General features: G+C 45.2%; 1 protein-coding gene across 1 annotated transcript in view; it reads right to left on the bottom strand.

Moving 5' to 3' along the window:
- Nucleotides 1-24,091, bottom strand: part of ASAH1 (N-acylsphingosine amidohydrolase 1) — a 215,134-nt gene that overhangs the window by 52,042 nt on the left and 139,001 nt on the right. The window contains exon 12 of the mRNA XM_078678102.1: nucleotides 5,409-5,532. Within this exon, the coding sequence (XP_078534228.1) occupies nucleotides 5,409-5,532 (124 nt within the window). The remainder of the gene's footprint in view (nucleotides 1-5,408; nucleotides 5,533-24,091) is intronic.

The raw sequence follows: 24,091 nt of genomic DNA, 5'->3' as shown, positions 1-24,091 counted from the left end.
GAAAACTAAAAGAGCATTGAAAATCACAAGTACAGAGTGTGTTTTTGTAAATGCATACCTACAAATAAGCATCCCATATTCGCTTAACTCTCCAAAAATATGCTAGCAGCCGTTAAGTATCTCAATGGAATAATTCAGATGCTGCAGTAGGTTTAAAAAAATATATATACCTTAAAGAATGCAAGTGATAAAAAAAAAAGCTTCGACTTATGATCAGAGTTTTGGGTATATGTATGAATTTCTTCATTGGGGTATTGCAAATATATAATTGTGGAATTGAAAACAAAAATGTTTGTCTGTGGAATTAGATTAAAATGTATTTCATGAATGCAATACCATTAAAATATATATTTTTATAAATAAATAACTTTTTTAATACATATAGGAAATTAAGATTGCTTGTTTATAAGATCTAGTTTGATACATACTTTTCTTCTTGTTTATATACTTGTCATTCAGTGCACTTTGTTTGATCATAGGTGAACTATTGAATAATAGCTGTTGCACTTGGCCCATTTTACTGAAATTTTTCGCTTTTTCTCTCCCATGGTAGAGAAATGTATAGGCCATGTGTGGTGTGAGGTGTCATGTTAAATGTGATGCAATGGTGTACGCACCTATAATTCCCCCATCATAAGAATGCACCCTGGTGAAATGTCGCTTTTAAAATGGATGCCATGGCTGTGTGTGGTGCCACCTGACTGTGGAGGGTTAGCAGTCTAGTTGTTAGGTTCCCAGCCATCCCAGCTTTTGGAGGGAAGCCTGGCACCCAGGGTGCTCTACTCCTCCCCCTGAGCCAGTTAGAACCAGTTCCCCAGAGGCTTCTAGAAGCTTCTGGCACTGTCTGGTAGGTGGGGTGAGGGGCGTATAAGTAGGGGACTGTGCCACCATGTGCTAAGTCAGAGCAGGGACATGAACGTGAGGGGACCTGCTGCCAGGAGGTACCGCCACATGGGCCTGTGTGCTGGACCCTGTGCCCAACTGTAACCCCTCTGCTGTCCACAGGGCTAGTGGAAGCCCCACTGCAGGAGTACAGGCTGCTGTACAGGAGGAGTGCCACGCTACAGAGGAGGATGGTTTTTAGGACCTACCGCCCTGTCCTGATGAGTGCCCACTGACTTCTGACCTTGCCCAGTAGTGCCTGCTGCACTGCTACCTGGCCACTGAAGAAGGAAGGAGCGCTATCTTTGGTCCCCGGGGCTGCTGGTGGGACCTTGCGCCTCGTGAGCGCTACATCTAAAGTGCCAGGAGAAGGGGAGTGTCTGACCTCTGCAGCGCTGGGCTGAGAAAGCGCTATATTCCCATGGACTGTGCCTTCCAGCGCAGGGTGAGCACTGTATCTTACCTCCCCAAGAAGAAGTAGGAGGTGAGGAGCGTGAGCACTATATCTGGTGGGCGCTATACTCTAGGTGACTGTTTCCAGCCTGCACCCCTGCACAGGGAGAGGGCTTTGAGGGGGGTACTGCCCGGGGAAGCAAGGAGCTGGTGTGTGCCGGCATGTCCTGGGAAGTAATCCCGGCATGTGGGACACCCCCCGTGTTCAGAAGGTGCCGGTGCCTACCCGCGTGTTGCCGCGCTTTTGCATAATTAAAACTGGCGGGCGCCTACCCCGCGTGCGCCTGGAAGAGCCGCTGTACGAAACACAGCGGGTGCCCACCCCGCATTGCATCCCCGGGATCCGCAGACCGCAAAATCAACGCCGCGGCCGAGCCGCCACAAGGGAAACTACCGATTTAAAGCCTTCGCGGGTGCCTACCCCGCATATTGCTGCACTTTAATACGAGCCAAAGTCACCGCCGCTGCCGGGGAGAATCGTCGGCGTTTAGACTGAGAGGGTGCCCACCCCGCGTACTACTGCCTGAATCACAGCTGCAGCCCGGGAAAAGTCTGCGCCACAGACGCGACGCGGAAGTCAGGCAGCCCGGCTGGGACGGGGGCGGAGCTTTGCCGAGGCCCGGACGCATATGGGGAGCCGCGCCGTGATTGGCGCCGACTACCGCACTGCCAGGAAGTCCCGCCCTGCAGGGGCGGGAGCAGGAGGAAGCCGGAAGCAAGTGGTGACGTTGCGGGCTCCCGTAGTGACGAGAGACCGGAGCGGGAGCCCACCCCACCGGTCAGTGCCCTCGAACTGGGGTGGCTGAGTGAGCTAAAGAATGGTGATGGATTAAACCCAGCTCAGTTGACTGGGGGTGAGTGTTTTTGATTTGCTCAAACGCTCTGTCCATCATCCCCTTTTGTTTCGCTTTGTTCGCCCTAAGTTGGCAGGGTATGCTCAGACGTGAGTCCCTTGCTCACTTGGCCACTGGATTCAAGATAGCCTGGCTGATGAGGATTATGAATCCGAAACCGGTCCCAGGATGCTTGTTTCCGGTACAGGGAAGACATGGCTTGGCAGTTCGGGCTGGACTGTTCCATGAGGCACAGGGTCAGACTGATTTGCATATGGCCATGTCTGAACTGGGGTTGCTGAGCGAGCTAAAGAATGGTGATGGATTAAACCCAGATCAGTTGACTGGGGGTGTTTGATTTGCTCAAACGCTCCGTCCATCATCCCCTTTTGTTTCGCCTCGTCAGCAAGGCAGGACAGATGGGGAGAGGAGGGAGGCCCCAGAAGCCGTCTGGAGCCTGCACCCGCTGACTGAAGCCCTGGGTCCCAGGAGGGGGCCCGGGTGAAAACCGGAGGAGTGCTGGTGTTGGAGGGGCTCTCGGGAGGAGAGGAGAGCCCCGCAGGTGTAGTGGCGGCTGCCGGAAGCCGCAGGAGAGAGCTGCAATTTTTACGGAGCCCGGGTGAAGACCGAGGAAGTACCGTGTGTGGAGAAAGGCAGGCAGGGACTACCGAGGCACATTGTCGGTGCCTTCCCTGCCCGCGAAGACATCAGGAGCCAACCCGCCTGCCCTCGCCCGCACGAAGAGGAGCAGTGGAAGAGAGTAGCCGGTGAGTGGTGCTGCTTGTGGCGGAGTTGGGGGGTGTGTCGGGCAACAGGGTCGGTGCCCGCCCCCTGGTGCAGTGTTCTGTTGGGGGGTCCCATTGGGACGCATTGCTGCAGTTGCCACGTTTGGGGCAATAGTATTGTGAGAGTCCCAGTGGTGAGGGGCTCAAGTGTTACTGCACTGAGTGGGGCATTGGTAATTTGAGAGCCCCAGAAGAGGGACTCCATGCTGGCCTGAGTTCCTCTACACAGCTGCCCCGTGGGACAGTGGGAGGGGCAGCTGCAACGACCTAGGGCATGTTTAAGTGGTGTGCCATGATGTTTTGGGGTTAGGCCCTATGCTGAGATGTTTCTGCCCCATGCTAAACGCGATCCCATGCCCTACTGATGTGATTTAAGGACACAGTATGCCCCCGTGTTAAATGTGTTCTGCACCACGCTACCCCATTTCTAACAATAGCATATAAGGGATCCCTTGTTTTTAAGTTCAGGTCATTCAGTCATCTTAAGCTATATGTAGTTAGACCTGAAAAGAGTCCCTCAAGCCAGCAGTGGAGGGATTCAACTCATGCAATCAGAACAATGCGAGATCGAAATGCTCATGGGTGGGACAAACGCAAGTAGAGGGAGGAAAGCCATTGAAGCAACTACAGACAACAGAGTTTGACAACAAAGCCACCCAAGGCTGGCCCAAATACCTCTTTAAGTACATGCTATGTATTGAATACATCAGGTCTGCCTCCGAATAGCTAAAGTTGTCTGTATCAAAGACCCAACAACAGACAACACCTTCAAGAGCACAATGAGCCTGCAGCACGAAATACAGAAATGTGGTGTCTGTATTCCAGAAGTGATCCATTTCACATCTGCAGGCGTTACCATTTAAACATTTCTGTGATGTTTAGTTGTTCTTACTTTAGATTTAAAGGTAGTATATCCATCTGCATTTGTATTCAAATGTGATTTGCACAAATTAAATGTTTTCAGGAATTCAGTAAATACAGCGGATCCATACTATTCCCCCATTGCGCATACACACAGACATTCAATGCACATCAACCTTAAATAAGACACTTGCAATTTCCATCATGCAAGGCTCTATTACCACATCTCTTTACATTACCTTTAATAATGCACTGTGTGTATACTATCGCTTGCCTCCACTATCACAAATAAACAAACACTCATCACCCCTACATTCTATCCATGCTTGAGTTCCAATGAACTCCACCCCTCCATACCTGATGCTCTACTGTTATTTGATCACACACTATGTTGCAGCCCATGACCAGTACTCATTGGCTCACTTTAGATCATCAGCAGATAAGAATAAACATTGCTTTGAATCACCTCCTCATTGTTCAGAAAACCACATTCTAGACGTTTCAGCAGTGGAGCTTGACCTTACTTAACATTAACACCAAACTACTGCACACCTACGTCAATACCACACCCATAAACTCATTTTTACACATCGCTTCTGTTTAACAGAACACACTGAATTTGGTTTATTTCTGCAAATATGAAATATTCAGAAAACTGGGGATTTTCCATATGTATAAGCAGTAAAATGTTAAATGTAAACTCATAGTTTAATTTAGAGTAAACATCTGAAGAGATCTTCTGGCGAGTGAAGGCTTTCGAGAGTTTGTGTTTATTTTGAAACCGCACGCTGCACTCCTAATTTTGAAGCACTTTCATGGGAAACTGGGTGACAAACTTCGTTTGTTTAGAGTTTTGTGAACAGGGCTCTTTGTAGATTAAGCTCAACATGGGAGTTTGATTTCATACACATTGCAGGTTTGGCTGTATAGAGTCTTACCTATCTCCTGAAACTTTCCATCCATATATGCACCCACACCAATCATCCAGCCCACCTATGAAGCTCCCTCTTGTGAGCAATGAAACATCCATCAATGCACCCACCCACATCCAACCAGTTACAAGTGTGCGTTGTGTATCTTTGTAAGTGTGCTATCTACCAGAGCATGGGCACCTCTACGTTTTGGTGTGAATCCACACAAGCTTATTAAACAAAAACATACATTCTTTACATTAAATTCACACACTTAAAAGAAGCCAAGCACCTTTTAACAAAAGGACAGTAGTTGATAGTGAAAATATTACGATTGAGGTCACTGAGACCTCTTTAAACGTGTGTTTTCACAGTGATATTATACTGCATGCAATGCTATTCTAGACAGGCAGGGGTGGCAAGTAACCGGCTAAAATACTTAATGTGACTAGCAGGAACATAATATGTAACCGTTAATGCAGAATGACAGATCTACGTTGGAATGCTTGTTTTCATTTATGGTGACAGTACTACAATGGGAATAAGTGTTCCAAGATGGCATGAAAGTAATATGTTAGAAATACATGGGTCGATATGGGCCAGGTACATTGTCAAGAACCCTAAGAGATATTACATTTGAAAAGACAACATATTTTGCTTGAGTAACCAGTTGTTCAGATTACCTCTTGTGTTGTCCTGTTCATGCACCTCATTCCCGGGGTTCTACGGTCATCAAGAACGAACGGTGCCTTCCAATGATCATAGTTGGTTTCCAGGACATACCATCTACCCTGTTTGATGTCAAGTCTAATAGAAAAATAACAGAGGAGATGTACTATTTTAATCTCAGCAGCATCTCTATAACTGCAGTTTTTATCAGTTATGAGCACAACACCTATTAGGAACGCTAGGTCAGTTTGTCTCTAACATGGCTGACCTAGTCGCCAACTTCGTGCTCACCTCGGCGAATTTCACAGTGCTAGGTGATCTAAATTTACATTTAGATGATCTGCTTGAACCCGCAGCCAACCGTCTTCGGCTGAGCTTTCAAGCGATTGATCTGGCTCAAAAGGGATTCCTTTCAAAAAAATAATAAAGGTCATCTTTTAGATCACGTCTATAGCAACCTTGACAATCTAAACACTGAGTCGCCTGTGCCACTGCCCTGGACCGACCATTATCTTATACCCTTCACCTGGGTAAACAGGAAATTCCCCCCGTGCAAGAACCTAAAAAACATTGGGGTAGGAAATGGTCCAAACTTCCCTCCACCGAATGGGCATCTGCGCTTGCTGAACTCAAACCTTCGAAAGCCTCTAGTCCTAACACAGCCAGTACTAACTTTGATAACTGGATTAATAATTCTCTTGACCTAGTCCTCCCAAAGTAACCCCTGCATTCCATAAAAAGGCAAAAAGTAGCCCCCTGGTATACTCCTAGATTAAGGGAAATGAAACAATCATGCTGTAAATTGGAAAGGATATGGAGACAAGATCGCTCACAGTATAAGAAGGCAGACTATAGAGCCGCAATTAGGCTTTATAAAACGGAAATTAAGTCGGCCCAAGCCCAGTTTTACAAAACAAAAATTAACTTGGCCGCAAATGCTCCTAAGGAAATTTTTTTGATAGCCAAATCGCTGACCTCCCGTCCCCCAGAGCGAATGCCACTAGACGGGGCACCTGCTCGTTGCAATAATCTAGCAACTTTTTTCTTTCAGAAGATCCATACCATCTATTCATCTTTTGCCTCTGATAGAACTGAATCTGATGCTGCTACAATAGTGAACCCCAGCACACCAGTCCCCTGTATGCTGGAAAAATTCACTCTCCTAGATTCTGTCTCCTTAGATAAAAGAATTCCTAAAGTCACCTCAGGATCCCCCAGAGACCCAGCACCGCCACAGTTCCTTACCTCGGTCATTGATTTAATCCGTCCAGTTATTCTTGATGTTCTTAACACCTCAATCACATCGAGCACAGTTCCGACATCCTGGAAATGTGCAATGGTCAAGGCCCTCTTAAAAAAGCCAAATCTGGACCAAAGCAACCTAGCTAATTTCCGCCCATCTCCTTGTTACCCTGGATGAGCAAACTGCTAGAAAAGCACATTAATAACATCCTAGTGGATTATTTAGAATCCAACAATCTGCTATGTGCTTCCCAGACGGGATTCCGTCCCCAACACGGAACTGAGACAGCCTTGCTAGCAGTGACCGAAGAAACAAGAACTGTGCTGGACCAGGGAGGGAAAGCAGCCATCATACTATTAGATCTCAGTGCCGCGTTCGACACGGTTAACCATGCCACTTTATTATGTCGGGCGCGGCCCTGGCATGGCTCACCTCCTTCCTGGACGAGCGCTTCTTCCAGGTGTTTGAGGGGGAGGCTGTATCCACTAAACAGCCACTCAGTTGTGGGGTCCCACAGGGCTCCGCCAGGAGCCCCACACTTTTTAATGTCTACATGAGGCCTCTAGCGTAGATAGTCCATCAATTTAGCGTGCGTATTGTCACCTACGCAAATGACACTCAGCTGGTGGTTTCACTGAACCACGCTGAGGGGTCGTCTAGCACTCTGAGCCCATGTTTAGAGGCAGTGGCCAGATGGATGGAATCCTCCTGCCTCAGACTAAATGGGAAAAAAGGCGGAAATCATGCTACTGGGCAACCCTTCACCTACCATTCTGGCCTCCATCTGGCCTACGTGTCTAGGTCCACCTCCCTCCCCCAAGCCTCAGATAAAAAGCCTGGGAGTTTGGCTAGATAAATCCCTGGACTTCACCTTCCAGGCCACCAAAACCGCATCTACCTGTTTTGGGCTGATGAGAATGCTCCGGAAAGTTCTCCCTTTGCTTCCGTTCCAGGCGAGGAGAGTCATGGTTCAGGCCCTGATACTCTCTCGCCTGGATTACGGTAACGCTCTCTACCTGGGAGCACCGGTGGCGGCGATCAACAAACTCCAGGTCACCCAAAACTGTGCGGCCCGACTGCTTTTCCAAATTCCACGCTGGCAGTCGGCCAAACCTGCCTTGAGGAATCTACACTGGCTTCCTGTGGCAGCTAGGGTACAATTTAAAGCCATGTGTCTTGTCCAGAAAGCCATTCATAGAACAGGTCCAGCCATATTGTACCCTCTAGCCACTCCCTACCTTCCCCTCAGAGCTCTCCGCTCCAGTTCGTTACATCTGGCCACCACAACTAAGATAAACAAGGCTCGATGGGGCGGTCGCTCAGTCTCACACAATGCAGCGAGAATATGGAATTCCCTCCCGCTTGACCTTAGAGAGAATAATAACCTGTTGGCATTCAGAAAGTTTTTATAAACCCACTTGTTTGGAAGAGCCTGTTAGCACCCTATCCTGTCGCCTTCTGAGTTCAGTTAAAGCGCTGCGAGGCCTCAGGGTAGTCTATGCGCTATATAAATATAATTTTGATTTCATTTCAGGCATGGTGTTAGAAATGGGATTTTTGGTAGGCTAGGGCATGTGCCAAAGCCAGGCAGAAACCACCACTCTAGTCAGGATAAGGGAGTTACACTCCTAAAATAACCCCTGCTCACCTCCTTGGTAGCTTGGCCAGAGCAGTCAGGCTTATCTTAGAGGCAGTGTGTAAAGCATTTGCACATAACCAACAGTAATAAGCACTACAAAAGAATACCACACCAGTTTAGAAAAATATCCAATATTTTTATATACTTAAGACAAGACTAAAAACGATAAAAATCCACAATACAGTACTTAAAAATCTTCAGTTATCAAAATATGCTTGAAAAACAGTTCCTTGATGTCGATAGCTCCGTCCGGGGCTATCACTGCATCGTGAGCAAACAAATTCAAACAGTTCTGGCTGACCGCGGAGTAGCGGGCCAGCTATGTTGTTGGGAAGACCCGCAAACAGTAACTTTTAGAAATGCATGGCGTTGGCGACCTCTCATTGCGCTTCCGAAAGCACAGCGTCCGCAGGCGGCTGCTCCAGGGGTCGGGGCAGGAGTTGTCAGGGACCTCGAAGTCACACGCATTGCAGTTCGATCTCCTCTCTGTTGGAGTCAGGAGCGCTGGCGTTGGGTGCTGCGGTGCAAAGTGCAGCGGTGCAGTGTGCGGTGCCTTCAGGTCGCGGTGCGAGCAGCGGCTCGGTGGCGTAGTCGTCAGATGGCGTAGTCGGTGAGAACAGGGTCGCTGTGCGAGGTGAAGGCGGTGCTGACAGGTCACAGTGCAAGCAGTGGCGTCGTCGTGGCTGAATCGCTGTTGTCAGCGGACGAACTGGAGTCGATGGCGCCTGCGTCGCTATGCCAAGGCAGCGGTGTGGGATGAGAGTGGTGTGTCGTGCAACTTTACGAGCGGTGTCCTTGAACCACGGTGCAAGCAGCGGCGTCGATTTCGGCATTGTGCGTCGTCGTCGGGGATTTCAAGGCGTCATCGTGAAGCATGGCGTGCGGAGTGCGGTGCCCACAGGTCACGGTGCGAGCAGTGGCTCAGTGGCGGCCTCAGAAGGCATTGTCGGTGAGACCAGGGTCGCGGTGCAGCATTGCGGCGGTGCCCTCTGCGGTGCCTTCAGGACACTGAGTTGGCAGCAGCGTTGTGGACAGCATCAGGGTGCTTTTCTTCTGTTGCAGCACAAAACACACAGTCCCCAGTGCGGAGGGTAGAAGTGCTTGAAGTATATGCTGTTCCTGAGATTTCTTAAACAGGGGGCAAGCTCTACCTCCAGCCCGTGGAGAAACTCACAAAAGTAGATTGCAGAAAGTTCAGTCCAGTCCTTTCACTGCCCAAGATAGAAGCATTGTATAAAACACAGGAGCAAAACCCATCAACTACGTTGGGATTGGGGTAGGTAATCTAGAAAAACATGTAGTATCCCAACTGGTATTAATGGAAGACAATTAGAACGGATATGTCGTAGACATTATCAGAAAAAAAATAAGGAGACTCTTTAGTTATGGCAAATGTCCTCATGGCATCATATTTATCCAGAAACAGGAAGGGCAAGTTATAGTTGTAGCTGCACTGTAATTAAATAAATAATACAACCCTAATTGTACTTGGTGCTCAAGGTGTGCAAGTGATGTACAAGGTGGCGACGCAAGTGACAATGTAATCAGCATAAACGGAACATGGTGACTAGTGCATAAATATATACAGTGAGTAAATAAAACAATATGGTTCCAGTAGAATTGTGGAGCTTGGTTCCAATTTAGATTGACTGTAGTTTGGTAGAAACAATTTGTATGCTGCGCCTAAGATTGCGCTGAGTGGTCGACGGCGTTTCGATTCTCATTAATCGGGATCTTCATCAGGACTGGGTTGAAGAGCCAACAGTGCTGGATAGGATATGAGTTCCTGGTAGTCCGAGGTCAGAATACAAAGTTGTCGGTGTGATTTAAGCTGGGCCTGAGAGCCGAGTGTATCAAGGCCAAGTTCAGAGGTCCCGACGTGCGGGATCTGGCAACCGGTCCGAAGCGTGATCGTTTGGAAGAGAATTAATCTCAAAGAGTTGACGTGGACGGGTCCGATTGAAGGTAAGGAATCTATAACTAACAGTTTCTTTCAGATACTAAGTTTGTGTGGGCATAAGGTGCTTATGTGCCCTCCGACCAGTGGTTACTATGGGGCACTGGGGCTGATGGTTTACCTAGTGTGCTATGTGAAATACCATTCCTGTGTTTATGTCTAATGCTATGTGCTAGGAGCCAACTTACCAGTACTTACTGGTCGCCCCAACTATATGTGATGATGATTACACTGGCCTGATTGGCCTTGTAATGTATGTGACGGTATGACAGAGGCCCGATTGGCCCTGTGATGTATATAATCCCTGTCAGGTCATACCAAGTTCCAGGTGGCACAGTGTATATATGTGATTACGTTCTAATTTGTTTTATGGATAATACAAAGGCTATTTTTATATAACCTTGTGTGGAGTTTCTTTTGTGGTGTGCCTAGTGTGTCGCTGTTGTGTGATTGTGTTGCGTAAACGCTTTACACATTGCCTCTGGGATAAGCCTGACTGCTCTGCCAAGCTACCAACGGGGTGAGCAGGGGTTATCTTCAGTGTGTAACTCTTGCCCCGACTAGATGGGTGGTTTCTGCCTGGCTTAGGCGCATGCCTGGCTTAGGCGCATGTCCTAGCCAACCAGAATCCCATTTCTAACACCACCCTTATGAAATACAATAGTGTTTATTCCTGGAACTTGTGAGCATACATAGGATAATACCCATTGTCCAAATTTGGTGAAATGCTGGGCCTGGCAAAAACGTGCTAGTTATGGCAGATTGTAGGCATCCATGAACAAGGGCCAATACCCACCCTCTGTAATATGCTGCACACACATAATAGTGGAGTTTCTTGGAAACTTGTGGGCATCCATGGCACAATTCCCACACCTAGTAAAATGCTGGACCTGGTTCAGAGGTGTTAACTCTTGGCAAATTATGGGCATCCATACATATTGCTCAATCCTAGTAAAATGCTGGCACTTGCACCTGAGTGGTAATTACTGACATACTGCGGGCATACATGGCATAATAGCAGTACTGAAAGTATTGTGGTAACTTTTGCCATGTTTAGTGCATCCATGTACAATGGTAGTGTTTCTTAACATATTCTGGGCATCCATAGTACTCATAACTGCTATAATACTGGCCCCGCATTATGGTGGAAATCCATGACACATTGTGGGCAGCCATTCCATGATGGTACCAAGGTAGGAATTTAAATAATGTTTAATTAAAGTTTTAGCTGGATCAGAGAAGAGAGTAACCTGTGCAAGTGAACATATACAATGTGTACGCTTGCATATATTATCAGCCTACCCTCTCTCCAAAATCTAGAAAAGATGCATCTTTGACAATGCCAGGGTTTGGAAGAAAGGGCAAAACCTACTGTATTTGTAAATGCTGGTTTGCTTTCTGTCTAGTGGAACTCAAAAAGTGAAACTGTTCTGAATTTGGACTGCTAGGTGAAGTAGAGAAAACACTTGAAGTGATGTGTTTGTCTTGAGATGAAAGTCATTTGATTGGCTAGGAAAAGCTATGCGGTTCTGTGTGGTCTGTTTTTTCCTGTTATATTTTTTTCCTCCAGTGAATTAGACAATCATGAGTCCACTTGAGGAGCTCCATTTTTCTTTGGTGCTCTTCATCAAAGAAGTGCTCTGATAACTAGGATACCAAGTATGTATTGCTAGTCTCGCTGATGGCGACTATGGTTTTCCAACTCACACTATGTAGTGTCTGCAGAATAGGAGTCCAGAGGAACAGGCATTTTTACCTGTACCTCTGTGGAACGACCAGCTACTGGCTCTCCCTGGTTGAAGATCCGGGCAGTCTCCGTAACTGTGGACATTTTTCTTCATCAAGTGTGGAACATGTAGGGAGATTATAAACACGTGTGGGTCACATATGGTTGGTCAAATGGTGTAGTATATCGGAGTAGATCTACTAACTGGACAAGACATTGACTTGCTTTTGAGAAGGGTTTCAAAATCCTTTGCTCATAGTAGGCTTCCTTTCCTCTAGCCCGAGAGAAAACCACCCATCTCTCTATAGTTGTTGTGTTGCAATTCTCTAAGCGCGTGGTACAAATGCAAAGCTCTTGCAATCTACAAATACACAGACAAGGTCAAACTGGTCTGACCTATGACTCTTGGCTTCAGAGCATAACAAAACTGAACAGCAACTCCATGATTTGCACATAAATGTAAGCCCCCTTGAGTCGATACTTGGTAAACTGTATGACCATTGCGAAGGCCTGTACGCCAATGCTAGAAAATAAATTTCGTCATTGCTAACACTTTTTTCTGGGTTGCTACTTTCCTTACAAAATGGATTCAAGTCTGCAGGTCCTGTATGACGTCTGCTGCTGTTGTTGTTGCCTGGGAAGAGATGGAGAATTTAATCTATACAAGTTAGATGATGCCTGCCAGGAGAAGCCGGATCTATACTAGGAAGACTGAATAGGTAATGTCTAAACTGATCAAAGGCAATCCAGAAAAAATGGGATCCCATGAGCTCAGCTGGCCAGAAGAACCAAAGAAGAGCATGATCTGTGTTATGGAGCAGCAGCATCATGTCTCCCCTCCAGGGTTGGTGAGCCTGTACAGTCCGAGACCAATACTGTTTGTGTAAGATGCATGTACCCCACGCTTCCAGACCCTTCCCAGTCCCAGATAAACCAAGAGGAAATCTGCCTCGCACCTCCAGTGTTGTGTCTGCGTCTGTCGGCTTGATGGACGAGTCCTGATTTATCTTTCTACCATATATGGTTCCAAAGATGTAAAGCTTTAAAATCAAGCCCGAGACATTAAACCTAAATCCCATTCAGAGTGGGAACTGGTGAAGCCAGTGAACTCAATGCTGCCCTGATCCCATATGTGCTACTGCCACCAGAAAATCTCAACCAGTAAACCCTGGAACTACATAGTGGGCACTGGCTCACTATTGCATCTGCCCAATTGAAAAGAAAGAATCACCTGTCAGCATTGGGAACAAATCAGTTTCTTGACACTGCACCAAGAACTTCAATTTGACGATCCATATATTTTGCTCTTAGACATTTTTTGTGGGACACTATATTGACTGATGCTCTAAAATCAGAAGTTGCTATTTCAGCCCATTGAGTTGAACAGATTGATAATCAAGGTTGACCAATACACAAACTTGGTAAAGAGTCCCCATATCGGTTTCCATGACCTTCAACCTCTTGCGTAGTAAACATACTCCTAAAATACAAAACAAGCATTTGCAATGCAATAGGTCTCGCATTAGGAAAGTTTGAGCTATTGGTATTGTAAATTACAAATGTTTTATTTATGTGTTGGTTTTGAAAATAGCAAAATTAATAGCTTTGTCATTTACAATGCCAATACTTTTAACTTTCGCAAATGTGACACGTATAGCATTTGTAATGCAACATGTTTTGTATTTACGTAACTTAGATGTATTGATATTACAAATAAAAATGGCTTTTAATTTTTTTAAATAATTAATACTTAAATAAAAGTTATTGTAATTTATAATAGCAACAGCTTAAACTTTTGTAAATAACTTTTGTGAAGATTATGTTCAGTGTATTTTATTGTGAGGAAAATCCAAGAACAGAAGTGAAATATTAACATCTTTCTGTGACATTTGTAATAAAGCTTGAAACATTGAGAGAACATATTTGAACCAGTTGTTGTTGAATGGTTGCACAGATTGATGCTGTGGTGGCGCTGAATGATGTGGTGGCGAGGAGTGATGCTTTGGCGTTCAGTGAAGCTGTGGTAGCGCATAGTAATGTTGTGGTGCCCCTGAGTGATGCTGTGGTGATGCGGAGTGAGGGCGATAGACATATAGATAGAGTGAGGGCGATAGATAGATAGAGGGCGATAGATAGATAGATAGAGTGTGATAGATAGAGTGAGGGCCATAGATAGAGTGAGGGCGATAGATAGAGTGAGGGTGATATATAGAGTGAGGGCGATAGATAGATAGATTGATAGAGTGAGGGGCGATAGATAGAAAGAGTGAGGGCGATAGATACAAAGAGTGAGGGCGATAGATACAAAGAGTGAGGGCGATAGATACAAAGAGTGAGGGCGATAGATACAAAGAGTGAAGGCGATAGATTGATAGAGTGAGGTGCGATATTTAGATAGAGTGAGGTGCGATATTTAGATAGAGTGAGGTGCGATATTTAGATAGAGTGAGGTGCGATAGATAGATAGAGTGAGGTGCGATAGATAGATAGAGTGAGGTGCGATAGATAGATAGAGTGAGGGCGATAGATCGATAGATAGATAGATAGATAGATAGGTAGATAGATAGATAGATAGATAGATAGATAGATAGATTGAATGTGATAGATAGATAGATAGATAGAGTGAGGGTCGATAGATAGATAGATTGACAGAGTGAGGGGCTATATATAGATGGAGTGAGGGCGATAGATAGATGGAGTGAGGGCGATAGATAGATAGAGTGAGGGCAATAGATGGATAGAGTGAGGGCGATAGATAGATAGAGTGAGGGCGATAGATAGATGGAGTGAGGGCGATAGATAGTTAGAGTGAGGGCGATAGATAGTTAGAGTGAGGGCGATAGATGGATAGAGTGAGGGCAATAGATAGAGTGAGGGCGATAGATAGATAGAGGCCGATTGATAGATAGATAGATAGATAGATAGATAGATAGATAGAGTGAGGGCGATAGATAGATAGATAGATAGATAGATAGATAGATAGAGTGAGGGCGATAGATAGATAGAGTGAGGGTGATAGATAGATAGAGTGAGAGGGATGGATAGATAGATAGATAGATAGAGTGAGGGTGATAGATAGATAGAGTGAGGTAAGATAGATAGGGATCACTGACATAATATCGAGGGACATAATATCGAGTAGCACAAATATCGTTGACAAAATATCGACAGACAGAATATCAAGTTTGTATCTACAAACAGGTAAGTACAAAAATATCGACTACAACATATCGTTTACAAAAATATAGTTTATTAAAATATCGACTTTATTAAAAACAGTGTTAAATTAAATTAATATTAAAAATTAATTACTAAAATATACTTAAAATACTTTAATTACCTTATAATAATTAAATAATTAATGAAAGTTATTAAAAAAAATTACAATCATATTTGTTAAAACAACATATATATATATAGTAACATAATATAATTGCATAATAATCAATATTATTACCGTAGGATAGCAGAAGTGTAAAAATTACTATTCCCACTCCAGAGAGTGCAACAGTAGGAAAAGCGTTGGATAGCGTAGGGGTACAAATTACTATTCCCACTCCAGTGAGTGCAACAGTAGGGAAAGCGGTGGATAGCGTACGGGTAAAAATTACTATTCCCACTCCAGTGAGTGCAACAGTAGGGAAAGCGTTGGATAGCGTAGAGGTAAAAATTACTATTTCCACTCCAGTGGGTGCAACAGTAGGAAAAGCGTTGGATAGCGTAGAGGTAAAAATTACTATTCCCACTCCAGTGGACGCAACAGTAGGGAAAGCGTTGGATAGCGTAGGGGTAAAAAGTACTATTCCCACTCCAATGAGTACAACAGTAGGGAAAGCGTTGGATAGCGTAGGGGTAAAAATTACTATTCCCACTCCAAAGAGTGCAACAGTAGGGAAAGCGTTGGATAGCGTAGGGGTAAAAATTACTATTCCCACTCCAAAGAGTGCAACAGTAGGGAAAGCGTTGGATAGCGTAGAGGTAAAAATTACTATTCCCACTCCAGTGGGTGCAACAGTAGGGAAAGCGTTGGATAGCGTAGGGGTAAAAATTACTATTCCCACTCCAATGAGTGCAACAGTAGGGAAAGCGTTGGATAGCGTAGGGGTAAAAATTACTATTCCCACTCCAAAGAGTGCAACAGTAGGGAAAGTGTTGGATAGCGTAGGGGTAAAAATTACTTTTCCCACTCTAAAGAGTGCAACAGTAGGGAAAGCGTTGGATAGCGTAGAGGTAAAAATTACTATTCCCACTCCAGTGGGTGCAACAGTAGGGAAAACATTGGATAGCGTAGGGGTAAAAATTACTATGCCCACTCCAAAGAGTGCAACAGTAGGGAAAGCGTTGGATAGCGTAGGGGTAAAAATTACTATTCCCACTCCAAAGAGTGCAACAATAGGGAAAGCATTGGATAGCGTAGGGTTTAAAATTACTATTCCCACTCCAAAGAGTGCAACAGTAGGGAAAGCGTTGGATAGCGTAGAGGTAAAAATTACTATTCCCACTCCAGTGGGTGCAACAGTAGGGAAAGCGTTGGATAGGGTAGGGGTAAAAATTACTATTCCTACTCCAGTGAGTGCAACAGTAGGGAAAGCGTTGGATAGCGTAGAGGTAAACATTACTATTCCCACTCCAGAGAGTGCAACAGTAGAGAAAGTAAATACTTCATATGTTATTTAAAAAAATATAAATTAATATCTATAAAAAATTATTTAAAGTAATTACCAATGTAATATAATATAACAATTAAAATTACAAATTAAAATTAATTATTACTATTAGTTACCTATTAATCCAAATGAATTACAAATTAAAAATTAATTAATTAACAATTAAAACTTATTTAACATTTATTTCAAATTAAATACAATTAAATAAATTGAATTATTTAATTATTTATAAATAAATTACTTCCCACCCTATTCCCCTATAAACCCACAACCCGCTACAGAAAATAAATTAGTAAAATTAACATAATTAGCAATAAAAAAAATAAATAAAATTAATTGTCAATTAAAATTTAATTAATTACCCATTAAAAATTAATTAACAATTAATTCAAAACAAATACCAATAAATATTTTTACATATTTAATTAATTATAATTAAATTACTTCCCACCCAATTCCCCTATAAACCCACAACCCGCTACAGAAAATAATTTAGTAAAATTAACATAATTAGCAATTAATCAATTAATTAAAATGAATTGCCAATTAAAATTTAATTAATTACCAAATATTAATTAATTAACAATTAATTAAAAATGAATACCAATAAATACATTTACATATGTAATTAATTATATTTAAATTACTTCCCACCCTATTCCCCTATAAACCCACAACCCGCTACAGAATTTAACTATGCAAATATTACAAAAACAAATTTCATTATTTAAAATTAATTATAACATAAATACACAATTTTCACACATATAATAACATAAAAAACACTATAAAAAATTCGATACTATTAGAAATTCGATAATTTTATTAACCTATATTATATACTTCGATATTTTAACTTTCTATATTTTTAAAATTCGATATTAAATTACTTACCTTAAAAACGATATTTTTGATGTCTATATTCTGTCCATTCGATATTTTGTCCAGTCTATATTTTGAACTCGATATTATGTCCATTCGATATTTTGTAGTCGATATTATGTCTGTTTACCGATAGATAGATAGAGTGAGGGCAATAGATAGATAGATAGAGTGAGGGCGATAGATAGATAGAGTGAGGGCAATAGATAGATAGAGTGAGGGCGATAGAGAGATAGAGTGTGGGTGTGGGGTTGTGTGTGTGGGAGGGGTTGTGTGTGTGGGGGTTGTGTGTGTGGGGTGTGTGTGTGGGTGTGTGTGTGTGGGGGTGTGTGGGGGTGTGTGGGGGTGTGTGTGTCTGTGTGTGGGTGTGGGTTTGTGTGTGGGGGGTTATGTGTGTGTGGGGTTGTGTGTGTAGGGGGGTTGTGTGTGTAAGGGGTTGTGTGTGGGGGGTTGTATGTGTGTGGGTTGTGTGTGTGGGTTGTGTGTGTGGGGGGTTGTGTGTGTGGGGTTGTGTGTGTGGGGGGGTTGTGTGTGTGGGGGGGGTTTGTGTGTGTGGGGGGGTTGTGTGTGGGGGGGGTTGTGTGTGGGGGGTGTTGTGTGTGTGGGGGGTTGTGTGTGGGGGGTTGTGTGTGTGGGGTTGAATTATCATTCAACTTGCAACCAAGCAGCTTCTGTTCACAAGCTTGAAAGCAGCAGTTACATAAATCGGGAGCTGCAGCATGCCCATGGCTTGCCAGTGCATGTTGCAAATGAAACTAAGCATAATGTGTCCCGTCACACCTTCTTGATTCAGAATACAGCAGTGCACGATGTAATAATTAATGCTGCCTGAAAAATCATTCATCTAACAAAGAATGTGTGACAATAGATAGGTATAAAAAAACTTTCATAAATAGATGATTGATTTGAATAAAAAAAGATACAAACTGTAAGTTATATGTTAGAACTACACAGCACTGTAATAAGACCACTGGAGAGTCTCCTTGTCTGCTGTGTAGATGTTTACAACCTGCAGGCCAAAGATGAGGGAAGTGGAGGAGCAAAACCGAGAGAGAAAGAATGGAAGAAGGAATGGCAGATGGAGCTCAAGTGGGAGAGTGAGTGACAGAGAAGAGAGAGCGAGAGGAGAGAGATGAAAGGGGAGAGAGAGAGTCAATGAAGGGGATAGAAATAGAAAGAGAGAAAGGGGGGACAGAGAATATAGGGGGAAAAGATAGAGAGAGAGAGAGATAGAGGAGAGAGAATGAAGGAGAGAGAGAATTAGAGAGGAGAGAGAGAGAAAGAGAGATAGAAAAAGAGAGGGGGCAAAGCTAAAACAATGCCAACATTTTTTTTCAGGGACATCATATGTAGCAAATAAAGAACCCAAACGCACACATTTGGGAACCCCAAATATTCCTAAATACTGCCATGTAAAATGCAGCTCTGCATGTCAGCGCCTAGTGACGGGTCACGCGCCTGGAAAAGCTCACAGAGGGGGTGAATGGGTGCCACAGAGAGAAATTAAACGAAAGGACGCGAACAGATAACCCAGGCTTTTGATAGAGGGGAAACAGCTAAATCAATGCGCCTATTGCCTGTCTTTGTGAGATGCGCCGTCTGTGGTTCCTGTCTGTGTGAGAAGCGCCCTCTGTTGTTCCTGTCTTTGAGATGCGCCCCCTGTTGTTCCAGTCTGTGTGAGATGTGCCCCCTGTTCCTGTCTGTGTGAGATGCGCCCCCCTGTTCCTGTCTATGTAAGATGCGCCCTCTGTTGTTCCTGTCTGTGACATGCGCCCCCTTTTGGCTCCTGTCTGTGTGAGAAGAATCCTCTGTTCCTGTCTGTGTGAGATGCCCCCTCTGTTGTACCTGTATGTGAGAAGCGCCCACTGTTGGTCCTGTCAAGTGTGAGAATGAGCGAGAGAAAAGAGAGAGCAAGAGGGAAAGAAATGAAGGGGAGAGAGAGTGAATGAAAGAAAGAGAGGGAAATAAGGGCAGGTAGAGTAAATGAAGGGAAGTGAAAGAGAAAGGGTGAGAGAGAGAGAGAGAATGAAGGGGGAGAGCGAGAGGAGAGACAGAATTAAGGAGAGGTAGAATTAGAGAGGGGGGGAGAGAGAAAGAGAGTGAAGGGAGAGAGAGAGTGAACAAGTGATACAAAAAAAGTAAGCCATGCACGAGTGATTAACGAATGCTGATATTTTTAAGCCCACAGCGGATGTTACTTTGCCCAGTGGGAGAATATAAAAATTTAACAAGTTACGGTAAGTGAGGGGTGGATCTTCTCTTAGAGAGAGCTGTTTCAGGGAAAATATACATGTGCGTGTACTTTTAAACTCTACAGCACATGCTAAATAAATAAAGTCAAGCATTGCCTGTTTACTGGAGTGGGACGACAGACACACGTCACCAAGGAACTCATCAGACATGTGCAGGGCAACACTGCTAGGAGCAACATGAAGCATTAAAACCGAACAAGTCTGTAGCAGGAAACATTTTTACTGCGTCAAACACTCACGCTACAATGTTGTTATACAAACAAAATGCCGCGGACCACCTAACCGTTCGAAACCAATAATAAACATCAAACTTAGACCCCGCTTAGACCCGGCTCACTTAAAACCGGTTCAATAAAGTGTAATGATAATAATTTTTGGGCGAGTGGAAAGCGGGAGGGGGGGGCTGAATCCTTTTTTCAGTACTTCGTGTATATTCTAAGTGTCACTAAGCAAAACACTAAAACAAAAAAAGAAACACAAACAATGTGTCGAGGCCCTCAAGTTAACCTACTAAATAGTTCCTAACAGTACAAAAGGCTAAAGTGTTCCATTTTAAATTGTGGTTTTGGGTGGCCAAAAGCAGACCGAAAGTTTGTGATAGTGTGATATTTTGGAGTGAAAATCGAAACTTTAGAAAAGAAACAACGGCAGGCTAATGAAGCGCTAACAAGCAGAGAAGGACAGATTGAAATCTATTCGTAGGAAGCACATGTGGGATGCAAACACCGAGGCACGCCAACATCTATTAAACCAGCCAGCCCCGGGGATCCTCCCTGCTCGGCACCCATGCGCACGCGTAACCCCCTCCCGCCTGGCGGCTTACCGTCCCCGGGTGAAATGGTCTCGATCTCCACTCCCATGACGGCAGCTGGGAAAAGAAAAGGGGGTGTCCTCGCGCGGGCTGGCTCTGGCTGGCACCCCGGGCTGGGACGTGCTCGTGATGCCTTGGCGGGGCTTGCTGGGCTTGCTTGTGTGCTTCCCAGAGAGACAGGAGATTGGGAACGCGCGCTTTCCAGAGCGTGCGCGCGCCAGTCTCTGTCTCCTGGGAAGCAGACTCCGCAACTATAGTATCGCGCCTGGCGCGATGCATATGGCTTCGCCATATGCATCGCAGGCGCGAGACCTAAAAAGGGAGTGCTCCAGAGGATCAATTTTACTGAGCATATAGTGACTAACCAAAGTATAAAATGTTTCAAGTTGTGTCTTAGCCACAGAAGGTGATAACACTTTCCAGCTTTGTAGACCCTAATTTTATCTGTTACTTTTATCTAATCGCAAGTATGCATGTATATATATATTACCTACTGGCGGTCGCCAGTAGGTATATATAGTTAGGATTTTTTCTCTATGGGATTTTTGAAAATTCTATGTCTAATAACTTTGGCGTTTGTGGACGGAATTGGCTGAAATTTTCAGGAAAATGGAACATTTTGTTTCTGAGCAGCCCCTGAAAATTTGGGGGGGGTTCGACAAGGGGGGGCCGAGAAAAAAGGGGGGTCCCAAAACGCGTTTTTCCCATGTTAATTTCCATAGGGCGGTTGGCCTCACTTTTAGCCCGAACGGCTGAATGGATTTGCACGAAACTTGGCAAAATTGTAGGGACTGGTAGCCCGATGTGCCTTTGCTAGGTCTCAATATATGTGCTCCAGTGGATTTTGAGAAATTAACGTTCAAAAAAAGATATATATCTGTAACAGCGCTCCGGGCAGCGCTCCGCTTCGCGTACTTTTCGCGTTACGGAGCTTTGCGAAGCGAAGCTGATTGGTTCTCCGGCGTCTGTAAACATTCCAAACAGTCTGTAGCGGCCGCCATCTTGTCTCTCGGTAGGATCGAGAGACAAGAGGAGGCCAAAGCGAAGGGGCAAATGACCATAAGGGGGCATAGTAGATCCTCCCTGACCCCCTAGGTTTGATGTGGAGGTTTTGAAAGGGCCCCGCGGGGCAAAAAAAATAAATAAATAAATAATCGAACGGCTGAATGGATTTGCATGAAACTTGGCAAAATTGTAGGGACCGGTAGCCCGATGTGCCTTTGCTGGGTCTCAATATATGTGCTCCAGTGGATTTTGAGAAATTAACGTTCAAAAAAAGATATATATCTGTGACAGCGTCCCAGGTAGCACTCCGTTTCGCGTACTTTTCGCGTTACGGAGCTTTGCGAAGCGAAGCTGATTGGCTCTCCGGTGTCTGTAAACATTCCAAACAGTACGGAGCGGCCGCCATCTTGTCTCTCGGTAGGATCGAGAGACAAGAGGAGGCCAAAGCGAAGGGGCAAATGACCATAAGGGGGCATAGTAGATCCTCCCTGACCCCCTAGGTTTGATGTGGAGGCTTTAAAAGGGCTCCGCGGGGCAAAAAAAATCAAAAAAAAAAATCGTTTTTTTTTTGGTGGGGTGCGCCCGGTTCGCGTAACGGGAAGCGGACTGGGGAGCGTACTACAAGGAAACAAGAATGATTGACTTTTAACTTATTGTATGTTTATAGACTTTTTTTTTTCTTTTTTTTCTGCTGAGTGACGTCTCGGCCTATCTCCACGGGATGCAGTCCCTACCATCTCGGCGTTTAAGCCCAGGGGGACCGGTAGTGTGGGAGAGATAACGTCTGTTAACGTTCGATTCGAAGGAAATCAGGAAGTGTTGATAAACATTGTCTGCGCCATCTTGCCTTTTTTCAAATGCCACACTTTTGTCGTGCACGGCCGCCATTTTAGATGCCTTGACCAGACCCACTCTCTGCACGCTGTCGATCCTTAGCATGGCTCCCCACCCTCGCAAGCATCTCCCCCAGGCACTGGTCACCCCCGCTCTCTGTCTTATGCATGGGCAATAAACCTCCCCCCATCTGCGCTGCTCTTCCCTGAGAATCACACCCTGTGCCCGCCCGACACCTCCCTTTCGCCCTATTCACTACCGCACCCTCTGACACTCCTCTTCCTCTGTGTCCGATTGTCCAGGCCGGTCCCAGGCTATCACCTAGCCCTGCAGATGTAGTTTATGGCCCCAGCTGTAAAGAATCACCCCTCTTCAAAGGAGTTACAGTAGATCAAGGCCCCCACCTGATGAGATCCGTCACACCACACACGTTCCTACTATCTGAAAACCATCCTGTATTGTGATTGGGGAGGGGACCGAGCCTGAAGCGGAAGATTCCAGGGATGCCTCTTTGTACATCAAAGTTTTTACAATTATGTGTCACATTAAAAATATATAGCACTCCAACAAAGTAGTAGGATTATAAAACTTTAATAACTTATAAATATATATAACAAAACAAAAACAGTAAAAACATTTAAACATTTTTAGGAAAAAAGAAGCAACAATGGTCAGTAGCTGTGTTTTGTGCGAATAGTCCCAAGGCAGCACAACGTGCTGAGTTCTGGACGGCACCCAGGTGATGTTGCCTGGGTGCCGCACTGGTTTTGGGTATCCTACAATGCAGCTCCGAAAAACGGCGTGGGGCGTCCCGGGGGGTGGCCTCGTCAGTAGCGGTCTGTTGTGCGAATAGTCCCAAGGCAGCAGAACGCGCTGAGATGTGGATGGCACCCAGGTGATGTCCAGTAAGTTGCCGCACTGGTTTTGGTATCCTACAATGCTGCTCCGTATAACGGCGTGGGGCGTCCCGGGGGGTGGCTTGTCAGTAGCGGTCTGTTGTGCGAATAGTCCCAAGGCAGCAGAACGCGCTGAGATGTGGATGGCACCCAGGTGATGTCAAGTAAGTTGCTGCACTGGTTTTGGTATCCTACAATGCTGCTCCGAATAACGGCGTGGGGCGCCCGGGGGGGAGGGGGGGGTGAGGCGGCGTGAACGGGCCTCCCCAGGTGGAGGCTCGTCTGCTGTAGTGGGGCGCCCCTTTACCGTTTCAGTTGCCATTCCGCCCGCTTTTGGTACACTGTGCCAAAATCCGCCATTAAGCTGAGTTGCGCCCACTCTTGCGGTGCAGCGATAGGCGGCTGCCACAGGACTCTCAAAATGGCGGCAGGCTCTTTCCTTTTTGGGCCTGGTCCACTGAAATGGCCCTGGGACACCTTGGAAATCGGACGCTTGTCTGCTAGGTCTTGGACCCCATTCTCGAAACGTCCCCTCAGCCTTGAAGATTCTACAAAAGTCTTGGGGGCCCCCGACTCCTGCAGGCTTCCGGTGGGGAGCGGCTGCCATGATTGCTCGCGGAATGACCACGACGGAGCCACGAGATGGTGGTGCTTTCATGCTGACGCCAGCTTCAGTCTGAAACATCCAGAAACAAGGTGGGGCTTTCATCGTTTGGGAAAAAAAAAAAGTTTTCATCCAATGAAAAGTGTTATTTTTAGGTCATATGATCAAGCCTTCCATCATT

This window comes from Lissotriton helveticus, chromosome 2_2, assembly GCF_964261635.1.
Source record: "Lissotriton helveticus chromosome 2_2, aLisHel1.1, whole genome shotgun sequence".
NCBI classification, from domain to species: domain Eukaryota; kingdom Metazoa; phylum Chordata; class Amphibia; order Caudata; family Salamandridae; genus Lissotriton; species Lissotriton helveticus.
Note: the sequence above shows the minus strand (reverse complement) of the source record. Positions and strands in the feature narration are given on the sequence as shown.